Raw genomic sequence first — 14,263 nt, 5'->3', positions numbered from 1 at the left:
GCACCAAGTTCATCTTGACACTCATTGTAGTGAGACCAGCACTGAGCTCTTTCAGGACTGAACACCCTTCTCAGGCTGTCTTGGGAGCAGGAATTCTGAGAAAAAAGAAGCAAAGACATATCCCCAAAACAGTTTTTTTTTCAAAACTTAGGTTTAATAATTTTCAGTGACACACACCAAGTAAATTAACTTCTTTGTTTGCAAGGACATGTACAAAGGTTAATTCAAAAGCGGTTTTCCTCTGAAAGGGTCTTTTATGTCTTTCCCCTGTCTTTAATAGCTGCAGAAGCAAGTGCCAGCTGAGACAGCTGTAGATAGGATAAAAATCAATAGTTACCCCCTTTTGAGTTATCAGTAACTAAGTCTCTTTTGGTCATTCACTTACAGTTTCCATGACTTCACACACAATGTCAGATCCCACATGTCTACCACCATCATTCTATCTTCTTACTACCAGAGGACTACAGATTTTTAAATTCACTTTTGTCTCCATACATTTGCTTCATCTATGTGCAAAACATCATAAAGAAAGGCAATGGCACAGCAACAAAGAATGCTTTTGCAGAGAATCTCTCCTTCTAAAGTTCTAACCTTTCAAACAGTGCAGCAGATCCTTGTCTCACACAGGTTTGACATAGGTGCAATTCCAACAACAAAACCACTTCTAAGTTACACTTTCACAAAGGAAGTGAAATCAGGCCCATCTATTGTGACCAATAAAATCTGCACATAGATAATGCATTTTTCTTGGGAGAAGACCCTCCTTTCAAAAACTTGACTTGAGGATGTTTTCAATGATGTTGATATCCCATTCTGCCATCTTGACTTCCACATTTGTGCATTGCCGGAGACGCTTCTTGAAGTTCCCACTAAGCAAGACGTAGAGAAAGGGATTAATGGTGCTGCTGGCATAGCTGAGGCAGATGGAAACATAGTAGCCTACATAGAAGGCAAGGGTTGGCTGAGAAACCTGAAGATTCATGAGCTGGATCACGTGGAACGGGGCAGCACTTACCACAAACACGCTGACCAGAGCAAACACCATCTTGGTAAGCCTCATGACTCCTTGTCGGGGGATACCAGCGGTGTAACTGCAAAACAGAGAAAGATCCCTAACATGGAAAGTCAAGGTGGGAAAATGATAGCATGGATTGAGTGTACTAACGAATAGCAGTCATTTGAGGCCAAATTCACCTACAGGGCAAGCAGAAGCCAGCTCTCCACAACTTCATTTTTTTGTTGTTTGCACATTATTGTATCTTCTGCTTAGGCCAAATTTAATCCTATGTCACACACACACAGGAGCCACTGAGAATTGTTTACATATATTTGATGAAACACTGACAATTATTTTCATTAAAAATGCTTACTCTTTTTCAACATCAGAGCTATATAGCTTTGCATCCCTTTTCATCTATGACTACCCTTTTTTTACTAACAACTAGAACAGGAACATACAGTTAAAACACGATTATTATGAGCTCAAAGGAGACTTAGAGCAAAGAAGCAAATGATCCTCCTGCTTGAGGAATTAAAAACCACACTAAAATGGAAATCAATTTCCTTTTTCATAGGAAATTGGTACAAGCTGAAATCCAAAGCATGTAGTCCTAGGACTAAAACATACTGACCAGGAGCTGCTGTCATGGAAACTGGGAAATTGTATTTCATCTGTTTCATATGTCAATTTTCTTTTCCTGCCTAGACTTCCCCAGGCTGTGAACAGAGGGATTTTTGTGGGTTCTGGAGTCCCCTTCCCACAGGAGGTGCAATGCAGCCTGGAGGAACCCAACCTGCAGCTCCCTGGGGCATGGCAGCTGGTACCAGACCTGGCACCCATGTTTTCCCAGGGTTTTCTAATCCTTAAACTGAGATCTTGGAGCCACAGGGCCTGGATGGGTAGGTGCCCTCCCACAGCCAGAAGTACAGGGTTGGGTTGTGCCTTTTTTTTGTCCTCAGACAAGCTGAGGACTTCGCCCACAACTTTCTCCTCAGTTTTTCCTTCTAATTGGGTTATCTTGCTCCCTCCCCTGAATCCCGTCCACAGTTTTTTTCCTGGGAACCTAAGGCAGTGTCTGAAGCACTGAAAGTTGTATGATGCAGTGCCCAAATGTTGTTTTAGGACTATTCCTTTTAGCCTGTTACATATAAAACCTTTACAGCCTGAGCAGAGCATGTGGCATAGGAAGAAGCATGAATAATACTTTACCTTCCTGCTTTCTTGTTTTACTGGTACATCTCCCATGCGTAACATAAAATTAAAATGTAGCAAATAATTGTCAGCGGTAAAGGAAAAAAGAAAGTTGTTATAGTAAGATAAAGTGTATACCTGCAAAACAAAATACAAAGAGAACAAACATGGTGATTACACAAAGACTACCTCATAAATGTAAAAAAATATAAATGACATTTTTCATAAAGTAGTCTCTGATTTTTGATTCTTGATTAGAGATACACGGAGCTTATTTGGTTAGCAGCAAGTACCTAGAACTGCAAGTACTTTTAAGTATTAAAGTCTGTGTTCAGCACTTCTAGAGGTAATGTTGACTACAAGAAGATAACTACAAATTATATCTCTCATCTTTCTAAATTCTGTATTTGTGTGCTTTTTCCTTCACCTGTAAAATTAGTGAAAATTCTTGCAAGCATTTATACAGTACACAGTCTGCTTAGTCCCCTGACATTTTGCTAGTCTGAGAGTAGACCAGTGATGATCACCTTCTGAGCACAGTTTTTTCAAGCATTCTTACATCATTAGTGTAGTGTAATCTACATCATCTTTCTTAGTTGGCTTGCTGGCATTTTGTTACAGTTCAAGATATCTCATTTCCATTACTCTTTAGCAAATGTAGAACTTTCCATCAAAGAAGGAAATTAGATTGTTTTGTTATAATCTGTTCCTGACAAATAAACATTGAGTTTTTCTTATCACTTTACAGATTGACAGTTTAATAATTTGTTAAACTTTCTGGTTATTAAAGTTCATTGCTTTTTACTCTATCTACCAGAGTCTCCTTTTACTTGTCTTCATACTTTTCTGCGTTAAAATCTCTTATGTGGAATTAAACAAGCCTCTGGCAATTGATCATGACATATGAGAGAGGACGGACTAGACTGAACTCCCAAAATCCTTTCAACCTGTTTTTCTCCTATTTTATCCAATTTCTTTCAGGCTATTGGGGGTCTCACGTCCTTCATAAGTTCTTGAAAATACTAATTCATATGTCCAGGATAGTTTTTACTAGTACCTCAAGTCTTCAGCAGTGAATTTCATCAGGCTTTGCAGACATTAAAATATTTAACTTCTGTACTGTTACACATTCTGTTCTCTTTTTTTTTGGTCTTCTGGGGTTAGAATTAATCCCATTAAAAATCTGGTTGCAATTCAGTTGGGAGAGGGGAGGGGGAAGGGAAGCTAGAACAAAAAAGGCTGGAATACACTCTGAGGCTTTGTCTATATTAACAAGTAGTACAAATGAATAGTGAAAATCTCTGGAGTGAAGTACTTGGTGCTTAGGACATAACAATTATTCTCATGTTAGGGAGTGTAACTTTGAATTTTCTGTAATTGGATCCTGTGAATTGAGGACTGAGTATAAAACAGTGGTTGGATTCCTTTCATTGACTTCCTGGAGCACGTTTTCCAGTCTAATTTCACCTGAGAAAAATACCGATCATGTGATCTGAGACTGCTGAGTAACGTGAACTCAAGTGTGGTAACTAGAGAAAATTGGGATACTCACTCCGAAATATCTTCCTTACCCAAACAAACATGCTAATATAAAAACAATTGGTATCAGTCAAAATTTGCTCTCTGTTACATAAGGTTTTAAAAATTTTATTTTATGTCCCTTGCTAGTCATCACTCAACAAACTAGCTTGAATTCAACAAATAGACAGAAATCTGCTTGGCCATACTGGAAAGTCATGTATGCAATTTGAGGAGTGTTTAATCTCTTCTGTGATCTATATTTTCCAAACATGACAGTCTGTCAGGTCAGAAAGGGCAATGAGTTCCCATTTGTGAACAACAGTTGTCTAAATGCAGCAAGAGAAGATAAGGAGAAATAGAAATCCTTCAATGTTATATTTGCTATGTGGGAGCTGTCTTGTTGCACTTGACTGTGTTGAGGCTGCCTACATATTACCAATACAATCTAAGATGCAATGCTTTGAATGATACAAGACAGCTTCAGCCTTTAATTCTATTCCATCCGTCTATTCACCCTTCTATTCATCCATCCATCCATCCATGCATCCATCTGCCAGGTCAGAGTTGTCAAAAACAAAATGGGTGGCATCCTCAACACCAGCTAAAGACATGTTCCTCTGAGTTTTGAAAGCTTACCAGAGAACATCATCAGGTGAGGTTAGATCATAAGCACAACTTTCCAAACCGTCTTTGAACTTTATTACTTTTGAGTAGACCCACACAGGGAACATCAGAATAAGTGATGCCATCCATAAACATAAATTGACTCGAATTGTCTTAGATCTTGTTCTCAGGTGGGTTAGGTGAAATGGCTGGACAAGAGCAAGGTACCTGTAAAAGCAGGTAACATAGTAATATAATAGAAAAACAATAAAATATTTAGGTTCACATTGTTGACCACAAAATAAAAATTCTAAGAATAACCATTCTAAGGGAAGGAAAATGCATTTTTTAAGAGTTGTCTAGTTCAACATGCCAGAATAGCTTTTATTCAACATCAACTTTCAACAAGTTTTGTTATAACTAATCATGTTTTTGGTCACAACATCATTTAATGAATATTATAAGATTTTTTAATAAATTATAGTGAATTAGCATGTAGGAGATAGAATTCAAAAACTCAGACATAAAAGAAGCAAACAGAGACAAAATCTGAGACTAAATTATTTCTGGAAAAGGACTGCAGCTAATTTAATATAGGTAAGACTGCTATTTTTTAAAAAAATAGACCTTGCTGATATATTTTAACTCTAGGAGTGCTCAAGTCTGTTATAGTTGTAATTTAAATGTTTAGTCTCCATATAACTGGAGACTTCACTACCTTAGAGGTAACCTTTAGTTAGCAGTGGTTTATGATACAAAACAAATTCAACTTATTTTTCATGACCTTCAGATTTTATAAAATGTTGGGGTAAACATTAATCTATCACATAAAAATGGATTTAAGCAGCCAATCTTTTAGCTGAAAGGAGAATATTAAATGCAACAATTCGCGTGTTGTAAAAAAGAAGGTCATGATAAAGGGGGTTGTATTTTCCCTCTGTCTTTTTTAGGAGTGAGTAGGGTAAGTACAAAGTCCCCTGCATTTGGTAAACCTTTTCATTTCCAGATGAGATCAGACTACCTACTAACAAGATTACTAATTCACAATTTAACAACATTTTTGGGAAGAAGATTGCCACATCATCTTAGAATAAATTAAACAAAAGTAAACAAACCTAACAATGAATTTTCTCCTTTTTCTTTCCATTTTTTGCACACACAAAATCTGACATACTGGGACCAGCCAAAAGCCTGGCCAAAAGGTACTGGGCGCAGACAGTATATGATGGAAACTAAAAATTTAAATTTCCATTTCCCTGGGTCTTGGTAATGCTTTGTGGCTGTCAAACTCACTGTGCTCTGTAAAGTTTTTTTGTTGTTGTTTTGTTTTGTTGGTTTTGGGGGAGATTTTTTGGTAGAAAATGTCTATTTTATGACCAGTCTCTATGAAATAGATCAAAAATTTCATTTTGTTCTTTTCAACTATATCACACATGCTTTTTTTCCATGCAAAATACTGGAAGAGTTTTAGGTAGTAGCAGTGAAACATAGCTCTCTTGCAGGAGTTAGATTGACTCAGTTTCTTTCAAAAAGACTGAAAACTGAATTGTAGTCACAGAAATCTTTTGAAACTGTAATTTTCTGACATTAATTGAAAATGAGTGATTTAGTAGCTGCTATCTGAAAGACAAATTATTAGGAATTTAAACAATACTTGGAAATAGTTTTCTTGGTGATGGACTATTATCAGCTTCTCTACCAAATTCCACCCTGTAGAATTCCTGTCAGAGTATTTAAAATCTGTACAAGTCGAAAGGATAAAACTGAAAAATATTTAAATATGGGTGAAATTTTCAATGGATTTTAGTGCTCATTTTAGTGAGACACTTTTCTCACACTAAAAAGTGTCATTTTTAGTGTCAGAAAAAAATGACAGCCCAACAAAACAAAACACTCCAAGCTAGTATACTATGAATGTCAAGATGGTTTCAGGTAATGCCTAAGAAGGCACCTTTATTCTAAAGGGTTATCTTCTATTTGTGGAATCCTACAGCGCTTGTGCTCAGCCATATGAGAAAGTTGATTTGGAAAGCACATAATTCTTGCAGAATTTTTCTCCAGAAACTAGTATTTTTGATGTCTTCTGAACAAGGGCCATTAAATAGGTAGTAACATAAAAGACTGATTCTCTATCTCTCTCAACTTATACCTTTAGCTAGAAATGACTCTCTCTCTCTGCCAGTGAGCTATTCATGTTCACAGATCAAGTGAGAAAAATGCAGAAAAAACACCACAAAAGCCTGGAAGGAACAGTCTTCTTAAGAATGTGATTCCCTCTTAAAAGTATTTTATGAAAGAAAAACAGGTGTAGATGTATATTAAGTTTTTTAAAGTATTAGAAGGAAAGGAACAGAGTTTATTGGAGGTATTATAGATTTACATTGTTAAAAACACATGAAGCCAGATAGGTATTTTTAATACCATGTGTGCAAATTGAACATTGTATTTTGTTTTCAGATAGCCTGGTATGTAACTACATTTTTTCAACTAAAGCCAGGATCGCTGTTTTCTTCAGTGCAGCTGAGAACAGAAACTTAGAAAGTGACTGACTGATGAATAGTGCATTTGCCAGGCTGAAACCCCAAGTTTAATTAAACTGTGAACTAAATAGGCCATTTCTGGTAGCAGTAAATAACTGGAAATATCATAAAGATCAGGATCCACTTCATAAGATAATGAAATATTCATATTTCATGTGATAATAAATTATTTTCAGTCTTGCTTGAATATGAGTATGAAAAAAAATTATTTCATTATTCAACCTTTGCAACAATCAAGTTCATTTCACTATATAAGGTTAAAGTAATGGTCATTATTGCTAGAATCAGCAAAAGGCTCTTCTGGAATATGATATCTTAAAAAGCTATGTCTAATTTCATGCAGTTATTCTCAGGCCTCATGATGGTGACAGAAAGAACGGTAATACTCTACATTTGCAATGGTAGAACTACTTTGTACCATTCTTGGTACAGCTACCTCTCCAGTTTCACTGGCTGCCTCATGGAAATAGCTTCTGACACCGATACTGCTTACAGGATCTCTGTAATTGAGAGTAATTTACAGGCTTCTCAGGTTCTTAAAACTTGTGATTACTCCCTCTTTACACAAAATTTGGTCTCTTAGTCTCCATGGAAGCACAGCATACTATGTATGCTTTGAGCCTTGCTTTCACTTTTCAAGTGGTACAAACAATAACATCTCCATGCAAAACTACAAATCTTTTTAAAATCAGTATCAGAGATGTTTCCAAAGAATGAATACTGAAGAAAGTTACAATGGACATTACAAAAATATCAGTGAATAAACTGAATTAAAGGAAGTATTTGTGAGAAAATGAAAACATGTAAGATGTAAATAAGATACGGGGGGGAAGCACAGAAAAGTTACATTAGAAGCTGACCCAGAGTAAGAAGTGTACCTCACCAGGCCCTTCTCTTCCCACCAGCTGCAAGGAAAGTGACAGGGCATGATACTCCATCCTGTACTGTGTTCTCTGTACACCCTATGAATCACCTCTTAGACATGCCTACTGCCTGCTGTTAACGAGAGACTGAACTGTAGCTGGTGCCTACAGTTGGGTGATACAAAAAACTCCTTAATGTTTCCATATGTTTCTCCTTAGCAGGAAGGTTTCAGTGAGATCTCCCTTTTGTTTCAATCTGCTTAAGCTCACAAGGTACCTAACCATGAAAACATCGGTTATTTGTTCTTTTATTAAGAGTGTGTAACTGTGTATTGCACAAAGGTTTTTGAGACAGCTTCACATGCACAGAGATTTATTATCAGGGTCTGTAGCTGATGGCATATAGTTACCTTAAGAGAAAAATCAAAATGAAAGAAGAGAGAGTGGAAGAGAAGAATGAGGGTGCTCCAGGCAAACATCCTTCTCTGGATCTCTTCTCGAGTGCACTACATGGTTCCTCCTGTAATACCTTTTCCACAGTATCAACATAGTTTTCGTCAGGACTCACTGCTTACCAGTGGCTCCTGCCTATGATGCTGTTGGTGTTGCTGAGAGCATGCTTTGCTGAGGCTGCACATTGACTTGTTGTTAAGTTTGGGGCATGCATGTTTTTGGGTCTACTAATGTCAACCAGAACGTTTGAATGCATAGTAGGAAAAGGGAAGGGAAGAAGGGGTGATTCTCACGGTGGTGGCAGTCATTTCCCATGAGAACCCACTGTTACAGCGCTGTTGGGTTTGCAGGTGCAGGGCTGGGAGGATAACAACGCAAGATCCGCAGCGTGGGAACAAGGGGAAAATGTTGCTCCAGAGACTCTGGGAAAGGCTGCCACGGTGGCTTGGGTGACCGGGTGCAAAGCTGCCAGCAGAAAGCCAGCTACAGAGCTTCAGAGAGAGGGCTGCTAGCAACGCAAAAGGCTGAGGCTCTTAAGGCACCATGTGATGTGTGGCTTAACGGATGATATTGCCTTCGCTCAAGGGACCAGAGCCCAGTGCAGCTCAAAACTTAAAACCAGTGAATGCAATTTGTTTTGATAGCAGCTGCAGTTTAGTGTTTATCAGACTAATGTAGTTCGTAATAAAACTAACTGCGTTAATGGGCATTGAAGATCGTTAAGGGAAAGAATGATATGTGCAAAGGAACCTTGGGATGGGTACTCAATCCACACCTTCCAACTCCAGAAGTGTCTGTCACTGCCTGTGACTGCCTGTCACTCCACTGGCTGATCCTGGCTCCTTTTGCTATGTGGACATTGTTTTCCTGGACACACAGTTGAGTTTTCATCGGATTCTCACAAAAGTAAAGAGCAGGTTACTAATGATCCCTTAAAATCTATCCTGCGTACATGTGTACTTCCCTAAGTATTGTAAGATGACTTTTCACACTATTTGATGGCTTTTTCATATACTAATATGTGGCTATAAAGGGTAATTTCCCCAGGTTTCTAATTCTCATTTTTAATATTCATCTGAGCAAAGGAAAAAAAGTCATTTAATGAGCTTAAAGATGAAAAGGAAATCATTAGGTTGGATGGAATGAAAACGCCACCACAAATTCAATTCAATGTAAATGTAAATGATTCTTTTTTTCTTAATAGAACTAAAACTTATTCCAGTCTGCTGGTATTCTGACTGACCCTTCCCCAGACAATAAGAAATTAATCTCACCCTAAACACTTTTCACACAGCTTTTGTCTCCATTCTTTTGCAGCATTGGGTTTTTATTGGTTGTTTCAGTTTGGATGTAATTTTCAATCTTACCTATTGTCTGATGATAAATTTGTGAAGTGAAATGTGAGTGTTGCATTTGGGAAAACATGCTGTTTTTAAAATAAGGGGTAATTTCCACTTCAGACAGAGTGGAACTTAAAGGCAGACATGTGCCCTCATCTGACAAAGTAATTAGCAGTAATAAGAAAGTCTTTTGTTGGGAAAAGTCTAAAGAATACTTACCTGAAACAAACAATAACAGGAGTATTTGAGCTGTGTCTCTGACACAGGGAGCTGGAGAAGGAGGCAGTGATGGAGCCTGCAGAACTCTCAAAAAGTACAAGGCACCAGATATGTGGTGCCCGTTATCCATGCTTATTACTGCATTTCTTTTTGCTTTTCTGCCAAACTTGCTGTTACAATGCTGCCTGGAGGAACATCTATGAGATCAACCATTACCAAAAGTATGTGGTATGAACAAGAAAACCAAGTTGACACATTGAAAGATAAAATATTTCATGGGAGCATGTGCTTTTAGTTAATGTTGTAGCTAGCTGCACATCACCTTGTCTGATTTCTAGTAAAGTCGTAAACATGATTGTACTTCTGTCAAACACATAGTATAAGCAGAGGGGAAACGCGTCTTAAGAGCTTGGATTTTTCCTCACTTTTATTGTTGCCTCTGGACATATCTCAGCATGTCATATTTGAGATCCTGTGGTCTAACATGATTACTATGTATCGCATATTGTCGCAATATTGGTGGATGAGAAGCTTGACATGAGCCAGCAGTGCGTGATTGCAGCCCAGAAGACCAGCTGTATCCTGGGCTGCATCAAAAGATGAGTGGACAGCAGGGTGAGGGAGGTGATTGTCCCCCTCTACTCTGCCCTTGTGAGGCCCCATCTGGAGTATTGTGTCCAGGCCTGGAGCCCCCAGCACAATAAAGATGTAGAGCTGTTGGAGTGGGTCCAGAGGAGAGCCATGAAGATGATCAGAGGGCTGGAGCACCTCTCTTATGAAGAAAGGCTGAGGGAGCTGGGCTTGTTTAGCTTGGAGAAGAGAAGGCTCTGGGGAGACCTCATTGCAGCCTTCCAGTACTTGAAGGGAGCTTATAAACAGGAGGGAGAGTGACTTTTTACATGGGCAGATAGTGATAGGACAAGGGGAAATGGTTTTAAACTAAGAGAGGGGAGATTTAGCTTAGATGTTAGGAGGAAATTTTTCACCCAGAGGGTGGTCAGGCACTGGAACAGGTTGCCCAGAGAAGTTGTGGATGCTCCATCCCTGGAGGCATTCAAGGCCAGGTTGGATGGGGCCCTGGGCAGCCTGATCTAGTGGTTGGCAACCCTGTCCACAGCAGGTGGGTTAGAATTAGATGATCTTTAAGGTCCTTTCCAACTCAAGTGGTTCTATAATTCTATGATTCTATGAATATACTTATACTGATAATATTATTGATATAATCAACTAATAGAAATTAGCTGATTAGTGTTAATTATTAAGATATTATCTGAATGGGCTTAAACTGTGCTTCTATTAGGCTTGCTCCAAGAGGCAGCAAAGTGTACTACACTCAAAGGGAAATGGGATGCTCAGAAGACTGAGCTTTTTAAAAGGCTTTTACCTTTTCCTCTGGCTGGGGTGTTTGTGACTGCATGTGAAGTGAAGCAAGGAGCTACAGAAAAAGGCGTGTGAAGAATGAATAAATGGATTAGTCCATGGCAAATCAAATGGTTCTGGTTTTAAATAACTGAAAGCCCATGACTTTTCTAGAGATATGGCCCCACCCTACCAGTGATACTGCCTTGGTAAATATTTCTTAGAGCACCATTACAACAAACTAGGAATATATTTTCTCATGCCTGTCAATCTTGACTACTGCAAACACTGGGAACACCTGCCTGTTTCTTCTCAGCTGTCACAGAGCTACTTACTCCAGATTTATCTTCCCAGCTTCACCTCTCCATTTATGTGCCTGAAGCCTTAAGGGAACAGGCTAAATAAAAGTTTATGTAGCCCTCAAAATTGACTGGTACCCTAGGTAACTCTCAGACTTCAGGACTCTGCTCAGGGGACCTTTCCCATGCACAGAGACAGTTTGCAAAGAGGATATTAAACAAAAAGCAATGGTTTATTGGTTATTACAATAGACAACACACAGCTAGGACTAGCAAGCTCCTAGGCTAAGTGGTAGTACTCTTACCACCCCTCTATAGCACCCTTGAGTCTTTGCTGGACAGCTGTCAGTGGGAATGAAGGAGCATCTTCAGACTCCCTGATTTTCATTAGTGTTTTTTTACCTCTTCATGCCAGTGTTTCTCTTCTTGAATCTTTGAGCCACTAGCTCTCTCTACCTCAACAATCTGGTCTCTGGCTTAAATCATCTTACCTTTCTGCTTTAGTTATTTTTGCACAGCTTAGCATTTAGCAATTTTCTCAAGAGGCTGAAACAAGATTATACAGCTGTTCCGTACCAAAAGTATACCTTGGATCATAGGCAACTGAACCCCTGTCAAGAGGATTACATCTTCTCTTACAACGAAATTTTGTAAAACAAATAATCAGAAACAGGTGCACTCTGTAAGAAGGGACTCAAACGGTGGCATTTTCCTGTGACATGCTCCAGTGGGTTCATGCTACAGAGAATGAGATATACCTCACAGCCTCCTGTCACTGAAAGAAAGTCTGGCAGAGGCTTTACCAGCTGCATCTTGTGTGCCATGAAGGAATAAGGAACGATGTGACTTCTGAATCTGCATTAGTTATTTCAAACATATAAATCTTGGCTCTTTTTAAAATGTCATAGGTCAAAGCATTCCTTTACCATTACTAACATTGCTAATTGCAATGCTCAGCTTCAATTTAAGTCAAGTGGCTTATTGGAATATTCCAGGTAGCAACATTTGTGTAGGATATCACATTGGACCCCCTTTTCACCCATCTTACCATCTTGCCTGTCTCACTAGAGGCTACAACATAAGAGTATCTCAATATTTGGGCTTGAGGGCATGCTGTCTGCAGTGTACACTTCTGATTTAACTTTCAACAGATTTGCATAGAGATATTTTCATTGAACGGGCAGATTTACTCTTCATGTACATAGGGGTAAATCACATTAGGATGGTTGTCTATGTGTGCCTATGTGGATCCTCATCCAGACAACAGGTGCGGTGAGTTGCTTCTTATGAAATTTTCTTTTAACCAATAGGCAAAATTCTGCTACCAAAGTTTCATTCATGTTTAATTTATGTAACATCTGCCTGTAGCATAAACATGAATCTGTATTAAAAAAATGTGTTTGATGTCAGTTTAAGAAATTTCTCATAAATTTTAATATGCATACTCATAGTTTTTACAGCTTTCCTTAATGTTTTTTGCTTAATATTAAAGTGAGTAATGAAAAACAAACTTTTTTACATTGTACCCCTCATAAATTGACCCCTAAAGCTCCATGGAAAGAACAGCTGGTTTTGCCATTCTTAAGATCTTATAAAGAAATTTGATTTGAAAAAAAAAAAAGAAAAAAGCTGAAATACTAAAATCTCTGTTGGATAATTGCGTGACAAAGTTCACTCCTACTATGAAGTAGAGGATTTATGGGAATAAAAGCATTATCCAGCAGTATGACAGATATTAATTTGCATGTGGCAGTCATTTTATTCAGCTCAGACTTCTGGAAGTGCCTGTCCAAGTCTGATCTACTGCTGTCTTCCTTTAGACATGATTTATTTTTTGAGCAATGTGAATGAGAAAATGAAGCTGTCCAATGCTACATTACCATAGCATTTACTAAGGTGTAATTCTGTTTCTTGTTTTTATTGTGAATTTAGCATGATTTTACAGTCAAACAAAATCTGTTAAACTCCGCTGATTTTTTGCAAAATAGCTGATATAATCTTTTCACTTAATGAAAGCTCATGGGTTGATTCAGAGGTGCTTTTCTGAAACTATCAAGCACTAGACAGTTTGGGAGCTTGTTATCTGGAAAACCTTTCTTTCACTTCACTATAGTGTTATACGTGTTATTAGCAGTAATAAAACAAGTGGAAGTAATTTGAAGAGCTTTCCCCAGGCAAGTGTATTTGACATAGAAAAACTTGCCTCGAAATAGAAAGAACAGGCTTACTCTCAGTAATTTGGAAAAAAACCCCAAATGTCTCTTTTAAGCCATGGCATTACGTGGGATGTAAACTGGTTTTTATACCAAGTTTTGACATGCTGTCTTTCCTCATTAGGATGTCATATCTTCTGGAAGTTCATGAAGGCCAAGTGCAAGGTCCTACACATGGGTCATGGCAATCCCAAGCACAAATACAGGCTGAGCGGAGAATGGATTGAAAGCAGCCCTGAGGAGAAGGACTTAGGGGTACTGGAGGATGAGAAGCTCAACATAAGCTGCCAATGCACATGCACAGCCTAAAAGGTCAACGGTATCCTGGGCTGCATTAAGAGAAGCATGGTCAGAAAGTCAAGGAAGGTGATTCTCCTGCTCTCAATAGACCCCACCTGAAGTATTGCGTCCAGTTCTGGGGCCCCAAACACAAGAAGGATATAGACCTACAGCAGGAAGTCCAGAGGAGGGCCACAAGGATGATCCAAGGGCTGGAGCACCTCTCTTATGAGGACAGGCTGAGAGAGTTGGGGCTGTTCAGCCTGGAGAAGAGAAGGCCCCAGGGAGACCTTATAGTGACCTTTCAGTGTCTGAAGCAGCCTACAGGAAGGCTGGGGAGGGACTTTTTACAAGGGCAGGGAGTGATAGAACAAGGGGGAATG

General features: G+C 38.7%; 1 protein-coding gene across 1 annotated transcript in view; it reads right to left on the bottom strand.

Moving 5' to 3' along the window:
• Positions 1–766: 766 nt before the first annotated feature.
• The window catches only part of MCHR2 (melanin concentrating hormone receptor 2), a 22,789-nt gene continuing 9,292 nt past the window's right edge, over positions 767–14,263 (bottom strand). Inside the window, 3 exon segments of the mRNA XM_010169976.1 lie at positions 767–1,091; positions 2,210–2,329; positions 4,349–4,543. Of these exon segments, the coding sequence (XP_010168278.1) occupies positions 767–1,091; positions 2,210–2,329; positions 4,349–4,543 (640 nt within the window).

The sequence above is a fragment of the Antrostomus carolinensis genome, unplaced genomic scaffold (genome assembly GCF_000700745.2).
Source record: "Antrostomus carolinensis isolate BGI_N321 unplaced genomic scaffold, ASM70074v2 scaffold24356, whole genome shotgun sequence".
In the NCBI taxonomy this organism is placed as follows: domain Eukaryota; kingdom Metazoa; phylum Chordata; class Aves; order Caprimulgiformes; family Caprimulgidae; genus Antrostomus; species Antrostomus carolinensis.
Note: the sequence above shows the minus strand (reverse complement) of the source record. Positions and strands in the feature narration are given on the sequence as shown.